Below are 25791 nucleotides of genomic sequence, written 5' to 3'. Positions count from 1 at the left end.
GCCAGATGACAAATTTTGACATTACATCACCAGTAGAATGGTCCAGGAATGATCTTCCAGCAGGACATTTAAGCCAGAGCTCATGTCGCCAGGGTGTTTCAGCACTTCATGGCACAGCACAATGTTAACATCCTTCACTGGCCCGCTAAATCCCCAGATCTGTCCCCTATCAAACACGCCTGGGACAAAATGGAGAGGAGATTGAGACGTTGACTAAATCCCCAGTCACGCTCTAGTAACTCCGCCATGTGCTTCCACAGATATGGCATGCCATTCCACAAGACTTCTTGTGACGTTTGATTGGCAGTATGAGGCGCAGGTGTCAAGCATGCATCAATGCTCATAGTGGACATACAGGTTGTTGACCGTGTGAATTCATTTTGACCATTTTCTCACTGTGACCTCATTAGCATGTCCGCCAGAAAAGTTTAAAATGTGCCATTTGCACTAATATTGTGAAATGATTTTCTTGCAATATGAAAAAAATAGTCTCATCATAAAAATATCAGTTGTTAATGCACATATCTATCTTCAAGTCAATCACAATAAGTTTTGTGTTTGAGTATATTCATTGAACCCAATACACATCTGTCACTTTGCTTAGTGTTTGGTTGTTTCTTTCACAGCCGGTTACTTGCATCCTTTCATCCATCAGCACACATGATCAATGATATTCCAGGCTCTAAAGAAATTATCAAAACATACAGTTCTCTACACTGTTACTTCACAGGATCCTCATATTGCCTGCAAGGACCCTTAAATCTAATATTTAGGGGTCCCAGGACGCCAATGTTTGTGAGTCGAGGTAAAACCCTGTATACTGTTTACAACTTTTGCAGTGTTCACGAATAATGTCTGACCCTCTGACAAATCCGGCAGATTCTGATAGAAGTCTACAACCGACCGGCCCCAGTGTCTGACTGTATATTTCACAATGACTTTGACTGAAGTTGTTATATGTGACATGTGACATTTGTTTGCTGTTTATAAATCTTATGTTTGTTAATAATTTCAATGTCAATTATAAGAAATGTTAAATCTGAAATGTGTGTTTAATTTTATTCTATGGGTCCTGTGAATTTTCAATGGGTCAGACAGACATCTGAAACTTACAGGACCCAATTTTTAATGCCCTGTTACTTTGAAACACCATTCGTGAACACTGCTTTTGACACCCACCATTCAGGATATTCTGAACTGGGATTAGTCTTTGTAAACTGATATTGAATATCGCAAAAATCGTACATTGTTGTGTAATGCACAGGCGGAAGGGTGAATGAGGGGAAGGGGGTAGGGATATTGTCACTGCAGGGATAAGTTTCTGTGATGGGTTTCAAAGCTGTCTGACCTTTGAATGTCATCGCAGGAACGTTAATGTCATGATGGGCTGAGACATGATGACATGATTGTCCCAACTCGGGGGAAACTGGTGGCAAATACAGCATGTATGAAATAAACAAATAAAACAATCATCAAACAGACACAGATATCCAGCAGCTTTTAAAAAGGTTAGTTTCATGTTGACTGAAATTTGGGAATGTGCTGATGTAATCTTAATTTGAATTTGTTTGGCGATGGAAATCAGAGGATGGAAGGGTTGGTTGATGAGGCGTTATTATTGGATGTATCACTGACTGACTGACTGAGTTTGGTTTTACGCCGCTTTTAGCAATATTTCAGCAATATCACGGCAGGGGGACACCAGAAATGGGCTTCACTCATTGTACCCATGTGGGGATTCGAACCCGGGTCTTCGGCGTGACGAGCCAACGCTTTAACCACTAGACTACCCCACCGCCCCTGGATGTATCAAGTAGAAGTACTTGGACAAAACTTTATTGGACTGATCACTTAGTATGGACATATCTTTTTGAAGATTTTCTGTGAATTTTGTTCAAGGATGGTTTATTTTGCCAAACTTATTTTATTTTATAGTTCACGAGGATAGTGCAACAGTGTTTTATTGGCAGGGGGGATAAAACAGTATGGATTATATTAGGGTGTTTGATTGGCAAGTGGCTTCTAACAATAAGGATTGTACAATAATGTTTGTACAATGGGCACATAACCAAAAGGATTGTACAACAGTATATGATCAACAAGGGGCACTTAACCCAAAGGATTGTGCAACAATGTATGATCAACAAGGGGCACTTATCCAAAAGGATTGTACAACAGTGTATAATCAGCAAGGGGCACCAAACCCAAAGGATTGTACAACAGTGTTTTATCAACAAGGGGCACTTAACCCTAAGGATCATACAACAGTGTATGATCAGCAAGGGGCACATAACCCAAAGGATCGTACAACAATGTATGATCAACAAGGGACACTTAAGCCTAAGGATTGTACAACAATGTATGATCAACAAGGGGCACTTAAGCCTAAGGATTGTACAACAATGTTTGATCAACAAGGGGCACTTAAGCCTAAGGATTGTACAACAGTGTATGATCAACAAGGGGCACATAGCCCAAAGGATCGTACAACAATGTTTTCCTAACAATGAGGATATAACAGTGTTTTATCAACAAGGGGCACTTTACCCTTGGGATTGAACAAGACTTTTGATCAGAAGAGTGCAAATAACCCATAGTATTGTTTACAGGTTTTTGATTGGCAATGAGCACCTAACACAAAGAATTGTTTAGAGAAAGCACACATCATAATGCATAATGTAAAGTGCAGTCTTCCCTTTAGTTATATCATAATCTCTGTAATTAAGAGTGTGTTGGCAGTTAAAAAGTTTAAACCAATTGTAATCTATTTTCTTTTGGCTTTGTTCAAGATAATTCTGTGAATCAACCTCAGCAAATCTCCTAGTCCCAGTTCTAGATGCAAGTTCACAGTAGAGGGTTTTGACTGTAACCCATTCATGTGTTGAATGTGAATTGGCGTAACATCGTGTGGAACTAGTTTGGCCTGTTTGTCCAGGACGTCTTGTGCGTGTATAAACACACAGTTATTGGGCCAACATGCTTGACTGGTCTACAGGATATATCCCTTTGTTTGTAGCTTAGTCTGGTCTCTACCTGTTCACTATCATTGGATAGTACTTTTGATGAATCATTGCTATTGTTAGGCTTACCTTTGTGTGTATGACGATAGTGTTATAGGGACTAATTCAGGACAGCCATCGTCCAAATATTTAAAAATTCAAAAACTATGTAGTCAAGACATGTGAGACTTTATTGTAATTAATTATATGACGCTAATCTGTATTCTATGTAATCCTTATCACTTCCGCATTGTACATTGACTTGTCAGGCAATTAATCACGGTATATGACATTTATAACCTTAACTGGTCATTCCCCTTGACAGTCGTGTCTGCCATCACATCAACTGGTCAAGGAAGTGCTATTGTTTTTCTGTCTGTCCATTGATGAGTCGTCGCCTGTCCATTGTTGTCAAAACTGTATATATACTTAGTATGCTCCCATCTAGACAGTGAAGGAGTACGAGTTCGGTATTTGGACTGTCTGTTGGGACGACCACGAGCAGGATAATGCCACTCGTAGGAAACGCCCTGGGGTTGAGCAGGTACTCCGCTCACCTCGCTCATGTCTTGTGTATTTGTTTGTCATGTACTAAAGACGTTTGAACTCAACTATGCCTTCGTCTTCATCAATGCACACTTCATCTTAATTATGAGCTAATTCCCCAGTTGACGTACACCACGCGTTAACAATAGGACGGGAAAACTACAAGAAGAAGGCTATGCAGAAAAACTTCATTTCTGTAAACTCTGTATTTATTGTACAGCTAGATATAAGATGGACCAAGGTCAGCAATGCCACGGCCATTCATCCATCACCTGACCTGCAGGTCACCGTGGTTACAAGATAACAATAGAGACAGGTCTAACTTCATTGTCAAGAGTAACAACACTTGTCATGCAGAGTTGTCTCCCTTTGCTGATAGCATTACTTGTGTATGGGTTCAATTCTCAGGTCCGAGTCATTACATGTGTTGCAGTTTGCTGTGCAGAGTTGTCCCCCTTGGGAATGCCTAAAACAGACTTGCAATACTTCAGGCTTTTATTCCACAGTATGCTGACATGACTAAAATACATCTCAAAGCAACGTTACAAACAGCTCACTTATCCTTAGCTTCATTGAGATTTGGGGAAAATAATTCTTTTGTTTCTTGATATTACAGCTCATTGTCAGGGCTAATTTTGACCAGCATAAGCCAACATCCCATTGATCCTGACATTCTGGAATAGTAGTTTCACTCACTCACTCACTCAATTGAAGAAGCCCTGTTAGAAAGAAGATATTCCCAAAGATATATATAGTTAAATAGCTCATGTTTGGTTGTTGTTTAACGCCTCACTCAGCAATATTCCAGCCATAAATAACTCCTGTGTTTTCATATAACTTTATTTTATAATCTCTCATGGGTCCCGATCCACAAAAAGCGTTCAAGCACTATGAGTTCGTATAACTGTACGATAACAAATATTGTAGTGCTTTGTGGTTCGGGCCAATGGCTTGTCGTTAAGCCTAATAGCCTTCCAGTTGTGGGTATTCTTTAACTCAGGTTATCATAGATATGGGAAATGTGCTTATTTATATTCAAACAACTGAAATTGATTTTAGCAGCATGTGCTTGCAGAGAAACAAGAGAGCACGACATTGTTTCCAACAGTTATACATAGTTTCTGTCAAGCATTGACATAAATCATTACTAATAGGTAACAGTCTTGCCTGTATTGAAAGGAAGGGTATATATGCCATTGTATAAAATATAATGTGTAGCACAGTCAGCGATAAAGCCTTGACCTTTTGTGCTGAAGTATTTGAATCTATAAGGTGTAAAATGGTCACTGCTTCACAAATCAGACCAGTGACAATAGTAACCAATGGTTGTTGCGAGAGATGATGGAAATAGGCACTGGGTGGCTGCCATGTGTGATGTGACTGATTGTGTGTTGTAGAAGAACTCTGTCATCTTCCCACCTTGTTCACCTTATTTGTGATTCAGTGGGATTATATATTGTATCACACACCCAGTTCATTTTACATGCAAAATGTATTATTACGCCTGAACTCTATTGTTACACACCAAGTCATGGGTTATGTCCCTTGTATGTTGCTGTGTGATAAATATATCAAATGCCAAGTGTATCCTTACACCTCAAGCCTATCGTTACACATCAAGTCTATCCTTACATCTCAAGCCTATCGTTACACCTCAAGCCTATCGTTACACCTCAAGCCTATTGTTACACCTCAAGCCTATCCTTACACCTCAAGCCTATCGTTACACCTCAAGCCTATCGTTACACATCAAGCCTATTGTTGCACCTCAAGCCTATCGTTACACCTCAAGCCTATCCTTACACATCAAGCCTATTGTTACACCTCAAGCCTATCCTTACACCTCAATCCTATCGTTACACCTCAAGCCTATCGTTACACATCAAGCCTATTGTTACACCTCAAGCCTATCGTTGCACCTCAAGCCTATCGTTACACATCAAGCCTATTGTTACACCTCAAGCCTATCCTTACACCTCAAGCCTATCCTTACACCTCAAGCCTATTGTTACACACCAAGTGCATTGTTGTTGTTACACACATAGAGTATTGTTGTTACACACATAGAGTATTGTCTCACCTCAGCCCTACTGTTACAGGGGGCGGTGGGTGTAGCCTAGTGGTTAAAGCGTTGGCTCATCACACTGAAGACCCGGGTTCGAATCCCCACATGGGTACAATGTGTGAAGCCCATTTCTGGTGTCCCCTGCCGTGATGTTGCTGGAATATTGCTAAAAGCAGCGTAATACCAAACTCAGTCAGTCAGCCTACTGTTACACCCAGTGTATTGTCACATCTAGATCCTATATTGTTACACCTCAACTTAATAGTTACACACCAAGTGTATTGTTTCGGCTGAGGCTTATATTGTTTCATGCCATGTGTATTGTTTTATCACATGTGATTCAGTGTGATAAATATCATGTATACTTGGCATGTGATATATATGATATCACACAGAGTGTATTATTACATCCCTCATGTGTATATTTGTATGTGTCATGCTATTGTTACACACCCCTCACACATACACTTGTATATCGTTAAGTCCCTCACACATACACTTGTATATTTCAGCGTATCGTTACATACCTCATGTGTATATTTGTATGTGTCATGCTCACACCCCTCACACATACACTTGTATATCGTTAAGTCCCTCACACATACACTTGTATATTTCAGTGTATCGTTACATCCCTCATGTGTATATTTGTATGTGTCATGCTATTGTTACACACCCCTCACACATACACTTGTATATCGTTAGGTCCCTCACACATACACTTGTATATCATTAAGTCCCTCACACATACACTTGTATATCATTAAGTCCCTCACACATACACTTGTATATCGTTATGCCCCTCACATGTACACTTGTATATCATTAAGTCCCTCACACATACACTTGTATATCGTTAAGTCCCTCACACATACACTTGTATATTTCAGCGTATCGTTACATACCTCATGTGTATATTTGTATGTGTCATGCTATTGTTACACACCCCTCACACATACACTTGTATATCGTTAAGTCCCTCACACATACACTTGTATATTTCAGCGTATCGTTACATCCCTCATGTGTATATTTGTATGTGTCATGCTATTGTTACACACCCCTCACACATACACTTGTATATCGTTAAGTCCCTCACACATACACTTGTATATTTCAGCGTATCGTTACATCCCTCATGTGTATATTTGTATGTGTCATTCTATTGTTACACACCCCTCACACATACACTTGTATATCATCAAGTCCCTCACACATACACTTGTATATCGTTAAGTCCCTCACACATACACTTGTATATCATTAAGTCCCTCACACATACACTTGTATATCATTAAGTCCCTCACACATACACTTGTATATCATTAAGTCCCTCACCCATACACTTGTATATCGTTAAGTCCCTCACACATACACTTGTATATCATTAAGTCCCTCACACATACACTTGTATATTTCAGTGTATTGTTACGCCCCTCACTTATACACTTGTATGTTTCAGTGTGCCGCCAGTGGCTGGTCCATGAGGACGGAGTCAAGGCATACCAGATGCAGAATGAGGAGTGTAAGTAGCTAGCTTCAAGCAGTTACTATGGCAACATATAATGCAAGAGTGAGTGAGTGAGTTTAGTTTTACGCCGCACTCAGCAATATTCCAGCTATATGGCGCCGGTCTGTAAATAATCGAGTCTGGACCAGACAATCCAGTGATCAACAGCCTTCACGGGTCTATAATGCAAGAATTAAACCAATGATGGTCATGAGTATTGGCTGGACAAAGTGGCTACAGAGGCTGTTAATGTCAACCATCCAAGGCCAATTGTTGAACCTTTATACAGAGTGCTAGTTTCACAACTTTGACCAAGCTAATTTAATGAGCAGTTGGACCCACACAGTAATGACAGTGCTTTCATTATCAACCACTGGTTTGTGTCAATAAATCAAACTCTCAATTCTCAAAGACCTGGTTTTGATTCCCCACATGAGTACAATGTGTGAAGCCCATTTCTGGTGTCCCCCACCATGATATTGCTGTAATATTGCTGAAAGTGGCATAAAACCTTTCCCACTCAATTACTTAATCTCCTTATTGTCGATAGCAATGCTGGATATCAGCATATACCATTGTTAAATGTCTTTTGGTGAGAAGTCAAACCTTCAACCTTCCTCTCTCAGGGCAAACTGTCTACTGCTCTACAGAACTGTCACCTCAGTGACAGAATGAGGTGTTGAGATGACAGTCTGTAGTTCACAATAACAAGCAGTAGGAGTGGTTGTTTGTCCATTACTCTCCAGGCACAATCACTGGATTGTCTGGTCCAGACTTGATTATTCACAGACCATCTTTATATTTTATATACGTTTGTGTTTTGGGGGTCTAGTTTTAGTAAGTTTGTGACTTGTAGTATGTCTCATGTGATATGGCTTGTCTTGCACAGTTGACTTCCACTATGGTTTGAATCGGAAGAACCGGCGGACGGTGAGAGAAGACATTCCAGTAGCCAAGGTTGTGCAGAGTGAGGAGGAGAAACAGATGCAAGAGGAGCGGTACCAGCAGCTGCAGGCTCTCAATGTCCAGTGAGTAGACAGGCTCTCAATGCCCAGTGAGTAGACAGGTCTCAGTGCTCAGTGAGTAGACAGGCTCTCGATGCTCAGTGAGTAGACAGGCTCTCAATGTTCAGTGAGTAGACAGGCTCTTGATGCTCAGTGAGTAGACAGACACTTGATGCTCAGTGAGTAGACAGGCTTTTGATGCTCAGTGAGTAGACAGGCTCTCAATACTTAGTGAATACACATGCTCTTAAAAACAGAAGTCAAAGAGTCATTATCCACCAGTATCTGAAAATGAATGTGAGGTTTTGTTGTTTCAGAGCGGAGGAGGATGAGAAGGTGGCACAGCGGATGAAGGTACAGCTGGAGGTGGAGGATCTTCAGAGACAAAAGATGCGTGAAGTTGAAGACCAGGTGAGCCTTTGACCCAACCATCTTTTTTTATCATCATCATCATCATCATCATCATCTTTATGAATGTATTAGGGGCGGTGGAGTAGCCTAGTGGTTAAAGCGTTCGCTCATCACACCGAAGACCCACGTTCAATTCCCCACATGGGTACAATGTGTGAAATCCATTTCTGGTGTCCCCCCTGCCGTAATATTGCTGGAGTATTGCTAAAAGCGGCGTAAAAATCACTCACTCACTATGAATGTAATAAAATGTGTTTACTGTCCAAAACTGTTCAGTGAAATGATTAGCAAAAATACCACTAGTTACTGCCAAAGCTCCACCTTTATTACTTCAATGTAAATTCTTGGATTTGGCTTCTCATTACATTAAAAATATTTGTTCAGAATTTCAACAGAAGTCCTCTTCACCATAAACTTACAATAATTAATTGTGGGAGTAATAGTATGTTACTTCCCTTGTCCTTTGTATGTGCACGGCAGTAAAACGTCCCTTAGCTTGTTCCTACATATGCTATTGACAACATGAAAAAACTATTCAGGCTGTAAATCTTTTTACACATTTGTACATTGTACCTTTTAAGTGGCAAGTGATCATATAATTCCAGTCTAGGTGAGCTGTAGGTGTGCCAATAAAGGGGTTATGTTGTCTTAGTGACTGTATGTTCGGAAAGAGGTAATGTGAGTGCCACAGACATGGAATAACGGGTTAGTCCACAAGTGGCGTGATATGCATTAGACATGTGAAACAAGTTCAGATCCTTCATGATGAGTGGTCGAGACCAGTTCAGTCAAACTTGTCAGCATCAAAGACCTATCCCTGCTATGGAGGCCTTGTTTTACCTTGATTTAGACAGTGATATATGGGTTACACCCCTGCACCTCTCAGTCCTGTCAGGGCATATAAGGGCTCACTGCTGAGGTGATGGCACCAGTTGATGGTAGGGTATGAAGAAGGGAGGGTTTGTTCAGATCTTAACAGATAGGGGTACTGCAGAAGGGTAAACGATTTCTTTTATTGGTAATTAAGATTCCTAGTTCAGGAAAATAATGTTTATCATGGTACACTTTTGAGTATGCTTTTGTGAATCCTAATTTTGATATTACAAAAAATCTAACTGTTATGAAAAAACAACCTTGTTTGATGTGAAATGTCCGTGACACCCAGACTGCTCTGTAAGATAGACTTCAGAATGGATTTAGGAAGCACTTATATGGAGCAATACTTGTTTATGCACTCTACTTTTGTGGTTAAGCATTTGCTTTTCACTCTAAAGCCACTCACTCACTCACTCACTCACTCACTCACTCACTCACTCACTCACTCACTCACTCACTCACTCACTCACTCACTCACTCACTCACTCACTCACTCACTCACTCACTCAAGCTTGTAGTACCTGGCATGTTGTAGGGTTAATTTGTTCAACATTAATTATGTAAGTCAAATCAGATCCTGATAAAGCATCAGCCTCTAGAAGTACAAACGGTATTCTTACATTGCAGGAAATAGCAAGACAGATTCAGGAGAAAGAGAAGAAGAAATACGAGAAGTATCTGGAGAAGAAGAAGGAGAAACAGCTTCAGAAACAGAGGGAGAAACTAGAGCGGCAGCTGGCACAGCATACAGAGGAGGCTCGGCTCGTCCTCGCTGCTGATGGGGGTGAGTGACAATAATTGAGGATATCCCAGAAACGGTTGTTTGTAGTGGCCCCCTGAATTTGGGGCAGGGGTAGACTTGCAGGTTGTTAATTCCTTAAAGGCTCCCGTCATTGTGCAGAGTTGTGTCCCTTTGGTGTGCCAGTATGCTATGAATATGATGTGATGTATAGAAGAGGGGGCAGTGGTTGCTTCATAGTCAAGAGGCATGATTTGCTGTTTAGAATCAAATCAATTTGGCTTGTCAGTATCTGATGAATACTAGGGCTGCGCCGATTTGATTTGATTCATCGAAAATCAAATCTGACACCTTAGTTTCGATTTTCGATAACCATTATCACTATTTGATTTGATTTTTTAAAACCTATTTAAATTACTTCCACACAGCCAGAACAAAATTTTGTCTCTAACTCGAGCAGTTTCAAGCACTGAAATAAGGCGAAACTAATCCAAGCTAATCATCCAGTGAGAATTGTTGTTAGAAGACATTGCCAAGTTGACGATGAATTTCACGCTAAAAAACGCGACTCTGAGAGTTAAGTGAAATGTGATATTTTTACTTGTATGAAAAATCGAATCCAGGGTCCAATATTGAAAATCGAATCGAGTTCTGGGTGAATTGTTGCAGCCCTATTGAATACGATCACACTAGATGGGGCTCTGGCTGGTTGCCCAAGGTGACCATTCGTTGTGCAGAGTTATATCCCTTAGTATGCCTGAGACCGCCTCCGTGGTGTAGTGGTTAGAGCATCCGCCCGGAGAGCGGAAGGTCGCGGGTTCGATCCCCGACTGCGTCATGCCAAAAGACGTTAATTTATGGTACTTGTTGGTCCCTGCCTGGCGCTAGGCATTCATGGGTACAACAAGGACTGGTCGGCTTGGAGTCGTATAATGTGTCTGAGTGGGATATTCATGCTTCACTGCGGCATGGTATCTCAGTGGGCTAGCACTATAAAACCAGCTTAAGTCTGGGCTAGTACAAGCAGCCACACATACACATACACGCGCATGCACGTCGTCATATGAGCGAAATATTCTCAAGTACGACGTTAAACCCAATTTCACCTCACCTCACCTAGTACGCCTATAATGCTCAACAAAATATTAAATGTCTAAAATATGCGTCACATAGCTGTGAATTATCTTGACCAGCATGGTGGTTGACTTTCGTCCGTGAGACTGCAGATTACATTTATCTTACGTAAAGGTCAGATACTGTTCCAAGAGCAAATAGCATAGAGCACTGCACTGCTAGTGAATATTTTTTACTGAGGAAATACATTCATTACATAATGATTGACTGATATTGAATTTGAGAGTCTATTAATTATTAATATTCCTGATTTGTCAGCTGATTGTGTCATGTTTCAGCGAGCCTGCAGCAACTTGGCTCAGCTGTTGAAGACATGAATCTGGGCAGTGGTCAAAGGGGGACAACTGCAAATGGACATTCTAGGTATAGAAGAAGGTAGTAGTGCTTTGCTCTTACTAACACTGACAGAGTTCTCTTGTGTTTTTTCTTGGGATGGGCAGGGATGGTTTATATCTGGTTCTGGTTTACTATCCATTTTGAATATTTGGGGTATATTTTTTTATTAATATGTTCAAGTATTGATGTTAAGATCTATATATAAACGGCAGAAAAATACAAAAACCAACCTGGTCCAAGGGAGATAATTCACAAGGAGTTATCTCCCTTTCATAACAAAATACCAGCTTATGAATGTTGCCATGATCTGTTAAATACTGATTGTAATTATCTGATTCTGCTGAAGCCCACTTTTTAACAAACTTAGAGTACTGGGAACCTTTTATGTCTCAGAATTTGAAAGGCTGATGATCAATCCAGGGACACAAAGACAAGTGTTGAACAGAATATAATCACTATAGAAAAGGCAAATACAAAGCTAAATTCGTTATTACGGGATATATTTTGTTTATATATTTTATTGGCTTTACTGAGAGGGGTATCAGTCTGGAAGTTCATTGTTAAGGTATGTATGTCATTTGTGCCACAGGGGGATTGTTTTAGTTTGTTATATTTAACAGAGAACTTCTGTCAGCATTTTTCTTGAGTTTCTTTAATATTTTAACACTGGATAGTGGACTCGCAGTGTTCCATCATAAAGTGATGTGACAAATAACAGATTTGGACTTCACAAATTTTAGTTTCATTTTGCTTTATAGTGTTCACTCCAGACATGGCGGACGTTGATACCTATGTTTACGTAGCTGTTAAGTCCCACTATTCAGTATTCATGTGTATATTGCCGGCTTTCATAAGAAAAATCAATACCATGTTCATCCATATTAGCGGACAGCAGAATCTGAAGACAGAGGTTGAACCTGTTCCAAAATTAGAATGAAACATTATCTAGTTCATGTTTTGCTACAGCTGTACATTATAAGTTGTTCACTGGTCACGAGGGGGCATGGATTGATGTACCCTCGACGTTTGAACAGAAACAAACATCGAGGGTACATCAACCCATAGGCCCCGAGGGACCAGTGAACAACGTATTTATCTTACAGAACACCTTAATGTTAATTTTGAATTTTTTTGAAGCATGGGTACAAATCTTTTTGTAGCCATCGCTAGATTTTGCTGGCAAGAAAAAACAGATTTAGAGTTATCTCTCTTCCATCGATTTGCATTCGCAAAACATCGGTAATTTCCGTACATCATACGTGATTCAACTTTATTCGAGATAAAGAATTACTACCACGAAGTACAGAATGAGTTGCCATTGACAGCAGGGTACATTGAAATGTTACTCGCTTGTAAGCGGGGTACATTGAAAACAATAGAAGAGCGCTCAGCCAATCAGAAAGCGAAATTAACAATTTTGAATTGGATGTCTTCTCAATGTGGATCAAAAAGTTCCATTTCCTCGTAATTTACCGAAATATGTAAAGTAAACAGACACAATCATTTTGCTAAATTTACCTGTCAGGGGCATATAGTTGGGAATCTAACATAAATCCTGGCCAAAGTACCACAAGCTTCTATTGTGAAATGATTTTCTTTGTCGGTCAGTTACAAAATCTTAGCAAGTATTACAAGATGTCATGTATCAAGTAGGCAAGAAATATGCATCATGAAACCCCTTCAATCCATCAGTGTCCACCATTAGTTTATCCTCTGAGAAAACAGCTCCATTTACCTTGTTCATCCGTGCAGGTCAGTGAACTTGTGTGTCGAGTCCCCAGTCTGGATGTACACTGCTTGTAGACGTAGAACTAGTCTTACTTCTTCAATGTTCATCTCATACTAATTTCTTGGCATGGATGAGGTCTAGGTCCTCACTATGTGCAGAGTTGTGCCCCTTTCTGAGCAGGATCTGCAGCTTGATCCTGATTGGGATCCTTGTTCATCTCACTCACTCTTGGGGTGTGTGGGGTAGCCTGATGGTTAAAGTGTCTGCTCACACTGAACACCCGGGTTCGATTCTCCACATGGGTACAATCTGTGAAGCTCATTTCTTGTGTATCCTGCTGTGATGTTGCTGGAATATTGTTAAAAGTGGCGTAAAATCATACTCACTCACTCACTCACTCACTCACTCACTGTCTCACTATTACTTTAAGGACATTTTGATCATGTTAAGAAATATCAAATGAGAAAAGTATGAGTATTCATTTGAAATATACTTATTTCAAAATTAGGCCAGACCAATTTTATTTCTTGTTTTAAGGATCCGCCGGTCGTATTTTTTCAAGAATAAGAAAAAAATATAAATTATTTTTCCCCGCTGAAAAAAGAAAATCCTCATGTTTCTATTGGCCAAAAATGAAAACTTACAAAAAAATTATTTTTTTATTGTTTTTTGGCGCATATACACTTCATTAATTGCCAAAAATAGAATGCTTTTAGTATTTAAAAGGAATATTACTTTGAATGGTGATTTTTATTTTTTATGATTTTTCCTCCTGCTTTTAGGTTTTCTAAGGACAAAAATCTGTAAAACAAGATATAAAATTGGTCTGCCCTTTAGTTATTTCTTAATGTTTTTAATACATTTTTCGAAATATTATTTCTTTATGAGGTTAATGCCTGTCAAAAACAACGAAAACTTATGAATGTAAATATTGAAACTTACAATATCAAAGCTATTGTAATGGTGGAGGGTCTTTCTTCAGCAAGAACTTTCATACAAGAATTTTCTTCTGACATGATTTTGCATGCTTTGGAGTTTTTAGTTCTTGAAAACTAAAACCCTTTGATTCCTCTAACCAATGTGATTGTTTTATTCTGATTAAATGTCTGATGATGAAGCGACTTAAATGTATCACATACTGATCATCCAGAATGATGGGCATATTTTCGTTATATCTCGAACCCTTGAAGATCCAGGTTAGTATTGATCTTCAGGCAACTAACAGGATTGGGTGGTCAGGCTCGCTGACTTGGTTGACAAAAACATGTCATCGTATCCCATTTGCGTAGAGCGATGCTAATGCTGTTGATCACTGGCTTGTCTGGTCCAGACTCTATTATTTACAGACTGTCGTCATATAGCTGGAATATTGCTGAGTGTGACATTAAACAACTAGCCAACCAACCACATACTGATCATCTAGAACCATGGGCATATTTTCGTTCTTTCTCGTTATCCCAACCTTTGGTAATATGAAGGTGTGGTGTGAGTAGAACAATGGACACGTCTTGGTTTCGAGGTTTTTATTGTGCTGATGTCTCCTTAAATGAAATCATGTAATGTCATTTTCTTATTTTAGATTTTTCTTCATATTATCTTCTGGCAAACACCTTAACAATTGTAACGCTTGCAGAAATACTTGTTAGTATCTGTAATTTGCAGCGTTTATTCAGTTTCCATGGTTATATAACATTTTCATTATTTTCAATCGCGCATTCAAGAAATGTGTCTGTCAGACATTTCATCATTAATGAACAACGGGGACTCTTCTATGGATATGCAACTTCTTTATTATTAACGGGGCGGTTGGGTAGCCTAGTGGTTAAAGCGTTGGCATGTCACGCTGAAGACCTGGGTTTGATTCCCCACATGGGTACAATGTGTGAAGCCAATTTCTGGTGTCACCTGCTGTTTTATTACTGGAATATTGCTAAAAGTGACGTAAAACCCAACTCACTCACTCTTAATTGTAAACATAAGCGACATTTCAGTGTGGCTACTAACACCGTTATCAAGCAAGTGACTGCCACGTCTCCATGAAGACGGCGGATAACTTTTTTGAGTAGCATCGAGAAACCATTAGCAAGCTGTAACCGTTATCACTTGCTTGATAACGGTGTTAGTAGTTGCACCAAAACGTCGTTCATATTGATAATAAAGAACTTGTTTATCCTTAGAACTCTGTCCATTGTTCATCACACCAACTTCGAAATGTCTCTCAAAGAAACTTAATTAATGTACCATTGACAGTTACCGCCTCCGTGGTGTAGTGGTTACAGCGTCCACCCGGAGAGCGGAAGGTGGCGGGTTCGATCCCCGACCGCGTCATACCAAAAGACGTTAACATATGGTACTTGTTGGTCCCTGCCTGGCGCTCGGCATTGATGGGTACAACAAGGACTGGTCGGCTCGGAGTCAGTATAATGTGTCTGAGTGGGGTATTCATGCTTCACTGCGGTATGGTATCTCAGTGAGCTAGCACTATAAAACCAGCTTCAGTCTGGGCTAGTACAAGCAGCCGCAAATACACATACACACGCATGCACATCGTCATATGAGCGACATATTCTCAAGCACGACGTTAAACCCAATTTCCCCTCACCTCACCTGTCCATTGTTCATCACACCAACCTCGAAATGTCACTCAAAGAAAATTCATTAATGTACCATTGACAGTTGGAAGAAAAACGTCTGCAATCATGAAATGCACAAATATTTTTACATTCAAAGATATATTTTGTTTTGAAAATGTTATAGACGTTGTGATCATTCAAATTCTGGCAGTCAGGCAGACGTCAGTACAGCTGACGAAGGCCCTGTGTTGGTAGTGGACGGTCTACAAGCTGTTTCCAATACTGGCAGTCAGGCAGACGTCAGGCAGGCGTAGGCGCCAGGCAGTAGGCGTCAGCTGACGAGGCCCTGTGTTGGTAGTGGACGGTCTACAAGCTGTTTCCAATACTGGCAGTCAGGCAGACGTCAGTACAGCTGACGTAGGCCCTGTGTTGGTAGTGGACGGTCTACAAGCTGTTTCCAATACTGGCAGTCAGGCAGACGTCAGTACAGCTGACGTAGGCCCTGTGTTGGTAGTGGACGGTCTAGAAGCTGTTTCCAATACTGGCAGTCAGGCAGACGTCAGTACAGCTGACGTAGGCCGTGTGTTGGTAGTGGACGGTCTACAAGCTGTTTCCAATACTGGCAGTCAGGCAGACGTCAAGACCAGACTGTTCTGTTTCAGGGTAACCCCTGCCGGTCACATCGAGGATGATGGCGACTTTAGCGACTTCTACACAGTCCCCAATGATGGGTCGGTCAATCCCGTTGAACATCGAGCAATACAAGAACTCCAAGATGAGGTGAGCTTTCTTCTCAGTCAGGATCATAAAGTAATGGAAGCAAGGGCATGTGACTCTCTCTCACTCTTTCAGTTTGTAAACCTATGGTAAATATGCCACAAAAGTCCAAATTTAGTCACTGTCCAGTTCGTCAGATCATCAGTGGCTTGAGTAAAGTGCTTTTCAGAGAGGCGGTTGGGGTAGCCCAATGGTTAACCCTTTTGCTTGTCACGCCAGAGACCCGACATGGGTACAATGTGTGAAGCCCATTTCCCCCGCTGTGATATTGCTGGAATATTGATAAAAGTAGTGTAAAACTAAAATCACTCACTTTTCTGATCAAGGCTGGTCCACTGACCCTTCTGGTATCTGACGATTCATTTGTACAGCCAGTGGACCACTTGACCAATAGATAACAGAAAATATATGACTACTGTCAGATAGATAATGGCATTAACAGAATTTCCCAAAACCTTCCTCATACATATCAGGCTACTCTAGCCATTGGCGATAATTTAATTGTTGGAAAAAATTTCAGATTAACAATTATCATTGTGATGAAGACTATATGTTATTATTTTGCAACCTAGTCATTACTTTGCCATGTTTCATCTAGTGCCGGCTGTTATATGGCTAAAATATTGTCAAGATGACATTAAATTTCAATTCAGTCATCGTCATTAAGTCCAGACACATGACTGACTGACTGAGTTTGGTTTTACGCCGCTTTTAGCAATATTCCAGCAACATCACGGCGGGGGACACCAGAAATGGGCTTCACACTTTGTGCCCATGTGGGGATTCGAACCCGGGTCTTCGGCGTGACGAGCCAACGCTTTAACCATTAGGCTACCCCACCGCCCCCCAGACACATGAAGTACTAGTACTTAACATTTGAAAGTGGCATAAAAGTCGGGGAAACAATAAAAATTTAAGAGAATGAGTTGGCTTTAAAGCTGCTTTGAACAGTATTCCAGTTGTGTTAACAGTTAATGAGAACATACCTGCAACCCTTGTAATGTGTTATTGTCTTTTTATTTCGACCAGGAACTTGCACGTCTACTACAGGACCAAGAACACAAGGTGCGATGTCATGCTGACAGAGTTATCTCCCTTGAGTACATGGACGGCCAACTTCTTTTGTGTTTGTTTGTCTGGTGGCAAACAGACCTCAGTCTTTAAATAATCATGTCTGGACCACACAATCCAGTGATGAATATTATAAGCATCATACCTTTCAGTTTGGATACAGTCACATGCAGGAACCAGGTCATAGAGCCTGACCCCAATCACAATGATCTCAATTGAAATTGCAAATGATTTCATGACATTTGATTGACTAACCAAACAGAAGACCACTTTACTGACATTAGACAAATAATTCTATCAAAAAGGGAAACTTTCAACTTTCCAGCTAATATTTTTCAAGAAACATGACAAATATGTCAATTTGTTTTCTGGAATTATCAATTTAATAAAATATTGCCTGGTCCCTCCTTCCATGATGTAAAAAATCTGTTCTTGAATATGTGAGGTTTGTTGTTAATTATCAGCGGACGAAAGCTGAGGTGGACCGAGGCAAGCTGCGTCAGATCGAGGTGCAGGACGAGCAGCTGGCCAGGGTCATCCAGGAACAGGAGAAACTCAAGGCCAGGAAGGTCAAACAGCGGCGGAAGCAACTACTTGAACAGCAGCGACAACAGCAGGTTGGTTATTGGAACTGAACATACACAGATTAGTGAGTGAGTAAGGAAGTTACGCCGCTTTTAGCAATATTCCAGCAATATCACTGCATGGGATACAAGAAAGGGCTTCGCACGTTGTACCCATATTGGGAATTGAACCTGGACCCCAGCATGATGAGAGAACACTTTGACCACTAGCACGAGGTTATCCCACCAACCCCTGAAATTAGTTTCTACTTTACAACGCACCAAAATATTGTGTATCATACAAGAAAGCCATGAATAGTGTGTTTGAAATCTGAAATTGATTTGCTGAATGTGTCTGGGTTGATGCATGGCATTCAGTCAGTTTTAGTTAGTCACTAAAGTACTGTTGGAAATAGAAAAACCTTTTTTCGCATTGATTTCTACAATTTATGTAGTTAATATGTGTAAGTGTGAAATATCTGTTGAACTAAGTTCGGCCTAACTACAGTCTCAATGGTAGGGAGATAGGAAACGTAGAAAAAAGGCTTTACTGAGGAGAGATCAGTGCTGAAATGAGAAATGCGGTTTTTTTCTAAGTCCAAAGCGACTTATTTGGAACAGGCCATGGCCTTTATGCAAGTTAGTGTGCTATGATATTATATTGCAAAGGACAATTTTTTAATGTCCATTTTGAAATTAAACTTAGCTTCATTATAAATGATAGCTGACATAAACAATAATAACATTAATACTGAAACTATGACGGATGTAGCTGCCATGGAGTCTCACTATCACTATAAACAGAAACAGGTAGGAGGGGTCGTCTCAAAAGCAAAACCAAGACGGGTGTTTCTGACGGAAGTTGGGGATAGGGGTTGATATTACCTAAGATTAGATATCAGTAGAGACATATTCAGTACACATGAAAAAGCATAAAAGATATTTGAGATGACCCCTTGTGTCTGTCGGCGGCACGTGCATTTCATGCCAAGTGAGTTGACGGTCCGTTGTCATACCTGGCTGAGCGACCTAATTGCCATCTATAGCCAGATCTATTGTTTTCAGCAGCTGTTCGTATATTTTCTAAGTTTTGCCCGATTTTACGAGTAAACATGCTTTTCTGGATATCTTATTACGCATCCCACTGAACGCTCATTTCTGGTGAACGCCCATTTCTGGTGTACTGTAATATTGCTTGAATATTGCTAAAAGTGGCGTAAAACCATTTTCACTCACTCACTTATGACAAGTGTAGGTTGCTCGGGTCCTATATACTTGCTGTACTTGTGAAGATCAGGTTAGAATTGATCATCAACAATCAATGTTTGTCAAGTGGCTACCAAAGACATATGGTGGCCAGGCTTGCAGGTTACCATCATATCGACCGCTGCTTTCAACAACAAACAAATATGAACTGATCACTGATCTGGAATTATAAAGAGAGAGACATGTATTGGTCTATTTCAGATGGCCCAGGAAGCTATGGCATCAGGAATGAACATGTCTGCGGCAGTAGAATCAATTTCCATGCAGGCAAATGGCGAATCCCCACCCGGACATCGGTACCGCCGAGACAGCTACACCCGCTCCATCTCCAACAGCAACACCCCAGCGCAGGAATCTCAATCTGTCCATCACCAAACCGTCACCAAGCAGATGTCTGCTCCTCCCAATCTCCCCCCACGGGAACCCCCCTCCTACCAGACCCATCAACGTATTCAGGAGGAGCGGAGTGCGGGAGGGAGATATCCCCCCTCGGGGGACATGCCGGTGGATCAAGCTCGGGACATGCAGCGCTGGTTGGACGGGATGTCGCCCCATCACGTGCCTTCTCACCACCGCGATCGGCGGGTGTCACAGGAGGAACATATGGCGCCATCACCCTCACCGCCAGGGAGTTACCATAGCGATGAGGATGGTAGCAGGTCAGTTGCGATGTGTCTTGGTTGTTAAGGAGCATGTTTCTTGTAAAGTCATCAGTTTTTCCCATTTCCCATGGTGTTGACTAACTTGCAGAATAGATTTTCAGTTCTTTACTGGTGACTTGAGAATAGACCTGAATAAATAATGTGATTCCCCTGACCCCATGGGTATTACATGACTGAATAGGCTCCCTGTATTTCATGCTTATCACCCCACAGGATTCAAGAACTGAATCGGTCCAATATATTCCCTACACCTCTCCACCTGTTCCAGGTGCTCATGCCTTATTATCCCCCCCAACACATTTTGCGGGGGTGGGGATTAAAATGCGCTCTGTCCGTGCGTCCATGCGTCCGTCCATGCACATTCGTCTTTTCCGGAGCAGAACTTCAAAACCGTTCACTATTTCTTCATCAAACCTGTCACATAGATAGATCTGGTTGTGTACTGGTGCCTTTTGGAAGTTTTGGAATTCTGTATAAAATTATTTTTTACGTTTCCATGGCAACAAGTTCAACTTTGACTGAATTTGGTGGTAGTGCTCTTTTCCAGAGCAGAACTTTAAAACCGTTAACTATTTCTTCACCAAGCTTGGCACATAGATAGGTCTGGTGGTCTACTGGTGCCTCTTGGTAGTTTTGGAATTCTGAATAAAATACTTTTTGTGTTTCCATGCCAGCAAGTTTAGCTTCGACTGAATTTGGTGGTAGTGCTCCTTTCTGGAACAGAACTTAAAAACCTTTCAATACTCTCCTTCCACTTTGCCATATACACACCAAAACATTTGACATAATCATAACTAGTAGACATATTCATGAAGAGTATTTTGCCATTGCGGGGGATATTGATGACTTTGTCTTCTTGTTACCTTATTACTTCCTTAGGATTCAAGAACGGAATGTATTTATTGTCCCCTCTGTGTACCCCTCATGGGATTCAGGGACAACATTGATCTCCAGTTTCCCTTTATGTTGAATGTGTTTTGAAAATGTTTGAATATTTAACTGACAAATTTGTCGTGCATATTTACAGATCATTTAGTCCAGATCGGTCCATGGGTTCGAGTCATGCTGTTAGCACGCCCGTACAGTTTAATATTGCTGCAGCCATTGACCCCACCTACAAGAGACGACAACAAGATATACATATTGCTGACCAGACCGAAGTCAAAACACAGATACCGCTTTCCAGATCACTGCCTTTGACTGATGGTAGGTATTAATCCACATTAAGATGAAATACTACATTGTAACAACTAGTCATACCTTTGTGAAAAGTTTGATGGCAAGTGACACTGTTATCTTAACAACTAACTTGTTCTTTCTACTGCTTTTTCTTTAGTTCTGAAATCTAATGTATTTTAAATAACTAGTTGTTGAGCAAACAGCCTAATGCCACCAATACCACCCAGCTTTGGTTGATTTTAGTTTGCCTCACATTTGGGTTTCTGTGGCACACCTGCTAGTTTTGATCATTAAATAACAGACTTGTATGACTGAATGGTATTTACCTGGGGATCTGGTCAGTTTTGTGGGGTTTTCCACATTTTTTCTTCTATATTTAGTATCAGTAATTAATAAACAATATTGTAAATATTTAGTCTGAATTCAGATTTCCTAAGCAGATTTATTAGTGAATTATTAAAGATAAACATACTGTGTTGGAAAATCAGAGGTATATAACGTGGTTACCTGCCACTGAATGACTTTAATCAACCAATCAGAATCCAGTATTTACTTAAGTCATGGTAGATTGACAAATATCAAAGAAAACCCTTTTTGAGTATGTCAGTAAATTATTGTCAAATTCCCAGAATTGTCATGCAAAAATCTGCTTGGGCAGCTTTGTTTAATCAATCATTGATCAAATATGTTTCATCCAGAATACATTTCAACAAATTAATTTGTTAGCCCTTCAGTGTTTTAAGTCTATACAAGTCTGATATTTAATCTTACAGTCACATAAATTCATTTATGAACAATTTTAGTTGCTTTCAATTAACACTTGTGTTTAATACATTTCATCACGTTTCAAATCATCATCATGTTAAGTTTGAGATGCCCATGCTTACATAGTTGTGTCCCTTTGTTGTGCCAGGATCCACTCCTCAGGGGTTAGTGTCCCAGTCAGAAATCATACGAGGTGATTCTGGAAGTATGGAAATGTTTCATATGCTAAAAGATTAAACCACCATTTCATTTTTCTCTCCATTTTGGTTTGAGGGCAGAGATGCCAGAATACTGTGATTATGGATCCAAATCATTCTTCGTATATTGCTTGTGGAGTGAGTGAGCTGTGTTTTTACACGCTTTTAGCAATATTCCTGAAATATCATGGCAAGGGACACAAGAAATGGGCATGCGGTGAAATATGTGTGAATCAAATATCCACAAATGTGAGAATATATGCACCCATGTAAAGGAGGTCAGCATTCAGGAACCTATGATGCAGTTGGGTAGCCTAGTGATTAATGCTTTTGCTTGTCACACCAAAGACCCGGGTTTGATTCCTCACATGTGAGAAGCCCATTTTTGGTATCCCCCACTGTGATATTGCTGGAATATTCTTAAAGCAGCTTAAAACTAAACTCACTCACTCATCCACTCCTTGCAGTTGGGATTCCATCATAGCATAGGTGCCCTAAAACCTGTTTGAGGTGACTTTGTGGATGGAGTGGTCTGGCACAACAACGTGGTTGACGACTGGTAACCATACCCTGTAAGCATGGGTTGTTGCTCATAATGTCAGTCACTGGTTTGTCTGGTCCAGAATATTAAAGGCTGCTGTTACACAGCGGGAGGTGCGATGTTTAGGGACACTTACACTTTCCTGAGTTATGTGAGCTACAGACCCTTTATCTGTTTTATAGGGGTGAAGTGGTAGTAGAACCACAGTATTTTGCCCTCGGTTCATTATACCATAATGCAATCCAAAAATTCACTATTTTTATGGTTCGGTATACCATAATGCAATCCCAAAATTGCTATTTTCGGTTTTCATACCGTCATTTCTATTTTGTTAATCAAAATAACATGGATTGTGGAAATGTTTTTTCAGTGTTATTAAACAATGTAAGGTTTGCATCTTCTTGTCAATTCTCTGCATTATGATCATATCTCATATACCGAACCGAAGGGCTTGTACATACCACAGATTAATACGCACTGTACCTGACCAAGCTTGGTAAGAGCATACCGTTTCACCCCTACTGTTTTAACATGTTAACATATTCACAGATTACATTCACCACTCCAGGGCTCCGCTAGTGTTCAGTTTATGTTAGCGGGACTCATCCAATCTGACCAAGCTTTTGTTAAGTCCATGCCTTGAAACCATTTTTGCAGAGTCTCTTCTCCTCATCAATATTTTCTTCTCACAGCTGACCGACCCTCAGTTCTTTCTCCAAGTGTCTCTGACTATTAGAAACTGAAACATTTACTATTGAAAAAGAAAGATGTTAAACAAATTTGTATCCATTTTGCTCCAAATCCCTGGTGAAGAAAATTGTCCCTGTCATCTGCCATGACATCATGGTAATGGGTTTGAATCCCATATTCACTGGTGTATCAGCACCATACCTGTACTCCTCGGTTTCATATGTCTTACAGGGCAGTGCAGTAGCCTAGTGGATAAAGTGCTCATCACACCGAATAGATGGGTACAGTGTGTGAAGCCCATTTCTGGTGTCTCCTGCCGTGATAATGCTGGAATATTGTTAAAAGCAGCGTAAAACTAAACTCACTCACTCACTGATGTGTCTAACACTTACATCAGCTTTAGCTTTCCTCCTTAAATAATCTGACTTACCTTGATACAACTCATTGCTGCTCACAGCAGTGTAATACAACACTCATCATTTCCTTCCACCTCTCTGTAGACTCCCTTTTAAAGGTAACAATTAAGCGCTAGTTTGAGCCCTGTGAGTGTGTGATTGCACTAACCACGTATGCCATCAGCTTGACTAACTAGAGGTGATTGCTGCACTTGCACCCACAGATGTGGACCTTGAGTGGGATCCTGGACTCCGTGGGAGTCTCCGTCGCCTCAAGGGACACTGGAACCCAATGATGGGACACTATCAAGGTAGTAAGGGCGATGTGATTGGCCTTGTATTGTTGTAGGGGAAGGGACACTATCAAGGTAGTACGGGCGATGTGATTGGCCTTGTATTGTTGTAGGGGAAGGACACTATCAAGGTAGTATGGGCAATGTGATTGGCCTTGTATTGTTGTAGGGGAAAGGACACTATCAAGGTAGTAATGCAGGCAATGTGATTGGCCTTGTATTGTTGTAGGGGGGAAAGGACACTATCAAGGTAGTACGGGCAATGTGATTGGCCTTGTATTGTTGTAGGGGAAAGGACACTATCAAGGTAGTACGGGCGATGTGATTGGCCTTGTATTGTTGTAGGGGAAGGGACACTATCAAGGTAGTATGGGCGATGTGATTGGCCTTGTATTGTTGTAGGGGAAAGGACACTATCAAGGTAGTACGGGCGATGTGATTGGCCTTGTATTGTTGTAGGGGAAGGGACACTATCAAGGTAGTACGGGCAATGTGATTGGCCTTGTATTGTTGTAGGGGAAGGGACACTATCAAGGTAGTACGGGCAATGTGATTGGCCTTGTATTGTTGTAGGGGAAGGGATGTGGTCAACCCTGCAGGGGCAATGACCAGTGTTTGCAGCCTTCCTTGTGTTGTGAAGGAAGACCGCAACTAGGATGGAAGATGGGGTGTATTGATGTGAGGGTGGGGACCCAGCATAAGAGTCGCAGTAATCGTTGGTAGGGTTGTGATCCTGTAAATGTGGTACGGGTGGGGACACTGGGTGGGGACATTGTCCAGGTGGTAAGCGTGGGGACACTGTCAAGGTGGTAAGGGTGGGGACATTATCCAGGTGGTAAGGGTGGGGACACTGTCAAGGTGGTAAGGGTGGGGACACTGTCAAGGTGGTAAGGGTGGGGACATTGTCCAGGTGGTAAGGGTGTGGACACTGTCCAGATGGTAAGGGTGGGGACACTGTCAAAGTGGTAAGGGTGGGGACATTGTCCAGGTGGTAAGGGTGTGGACACTGTCCAGATGGTAAGGGTGGGGACACTGTCAAAGTGGTAAGGGTGGGGACATTGTCCAGGTGGTAAGGGTGTGGACACTGTCCAGATGGTAAGGGTGGGGACACTGTCAAGGTGGTAAGGGTGGGGACACTGTCAAGGTGGTAAGGGTGGGGACACTGTCAAGGTGGTAAGGGTGGGGACACTGTCCGGGTGGTAAGGGTGGGGACACTGTCAAGGTGGTAAGGGTGGGGACACTGTCCAGGTGGTAAGATTTGGGACACTGTCTGGGTGGTAAGGGTGGGGACACTGTCAAGGTGGTAAGGGCGGGGACACTGTCAAGGTGGTAAGGGTGGGGAAACTATCTAACTGCTCCATGTGTGTGCCCATGTGTTTCAGCATTGAATGACATACTCACATAGAGTGAGATGAAGCTTTTGCTTTTCCTGCTGTTCTTTCATGTATCTCGTTTCAGGACAAATAGCCT

General features: G+C 41.2%; 1 protein-coding gene across 5 annotated transcripts in view; it reads left to right on the top strand.

Moving 5' to 3' along the window:
• Window positions 1–25791, top strand: part of LOC124280353 (trichohyalin-like) — an 82118-nt gene that overhangs the window by 51444 nt on the left and 4883 nt on the right. For 3 of the 5 annotated variants that reach the window (XR_006899661.1, XM_046716260.1, XM_046716258.1), the window contains exons 2-12: window positions 7073–7135; window positions 8010–8148; window positions 8442–8535; window positions 10039–10195; window positions 11563–11659; window positions 16585–16702; window positions 17729–17764; window positions 18235–18387; window positions 19801–20258; window positions 21289–21467; window positions 24253–24339. Coding sequence is in view for 4 of the 5 variants with exons in the window: in XM_046716260.1 (XP_046572216.1) it covers window positions 7073–7135; window positions 8010–8148; window positions 8442–8535; window positions 10039–10195; window positions 11563–11659; window positions 16585–16702; window positions 17729–17764; window positions 18235–18387; window positions 19801–20258; window positions 21289–21467; window positions 24253–24339 (1581 nt within the window). In the remaining variant the exon portion in view is untranslated. The remainder of the gene's footprint in view (window positions 1–7072; window positions 7136–8009; window positions 8149–8441; window positions 8536–10038; window positions 10196–11562; window positions 11660–16584; window positions 16703–17728; window positions 17765–18234; window positions 18388–19800; window positions 20259–21288; window positions 21468–24252; window positions 24340–25791) is intronic. The other 2 variants (XM_046716259.1, XM_046716261.1) reach the window with 2 other exon arrangements.

This window comes from Haliotis rubra, unplaced genomic scaffold (assembly GCF_003918875.1).
Source record: "Haliotis rubra isolate DU_JTF1 unplaced genomic scaffold, ASM391887v1 Scf265, whole genome shotgun sequence".
Taxonomy (NCBI): domain Eukaryota; kingdom Metazoa; phylum Mollusca; class Gastropoda; order Lepetellida; family Haliotidae; genus Haliotis; species Haliotis rubra.
This window is presented reverse-complemented; position numbering and strand designations above follow the sequence as displayed.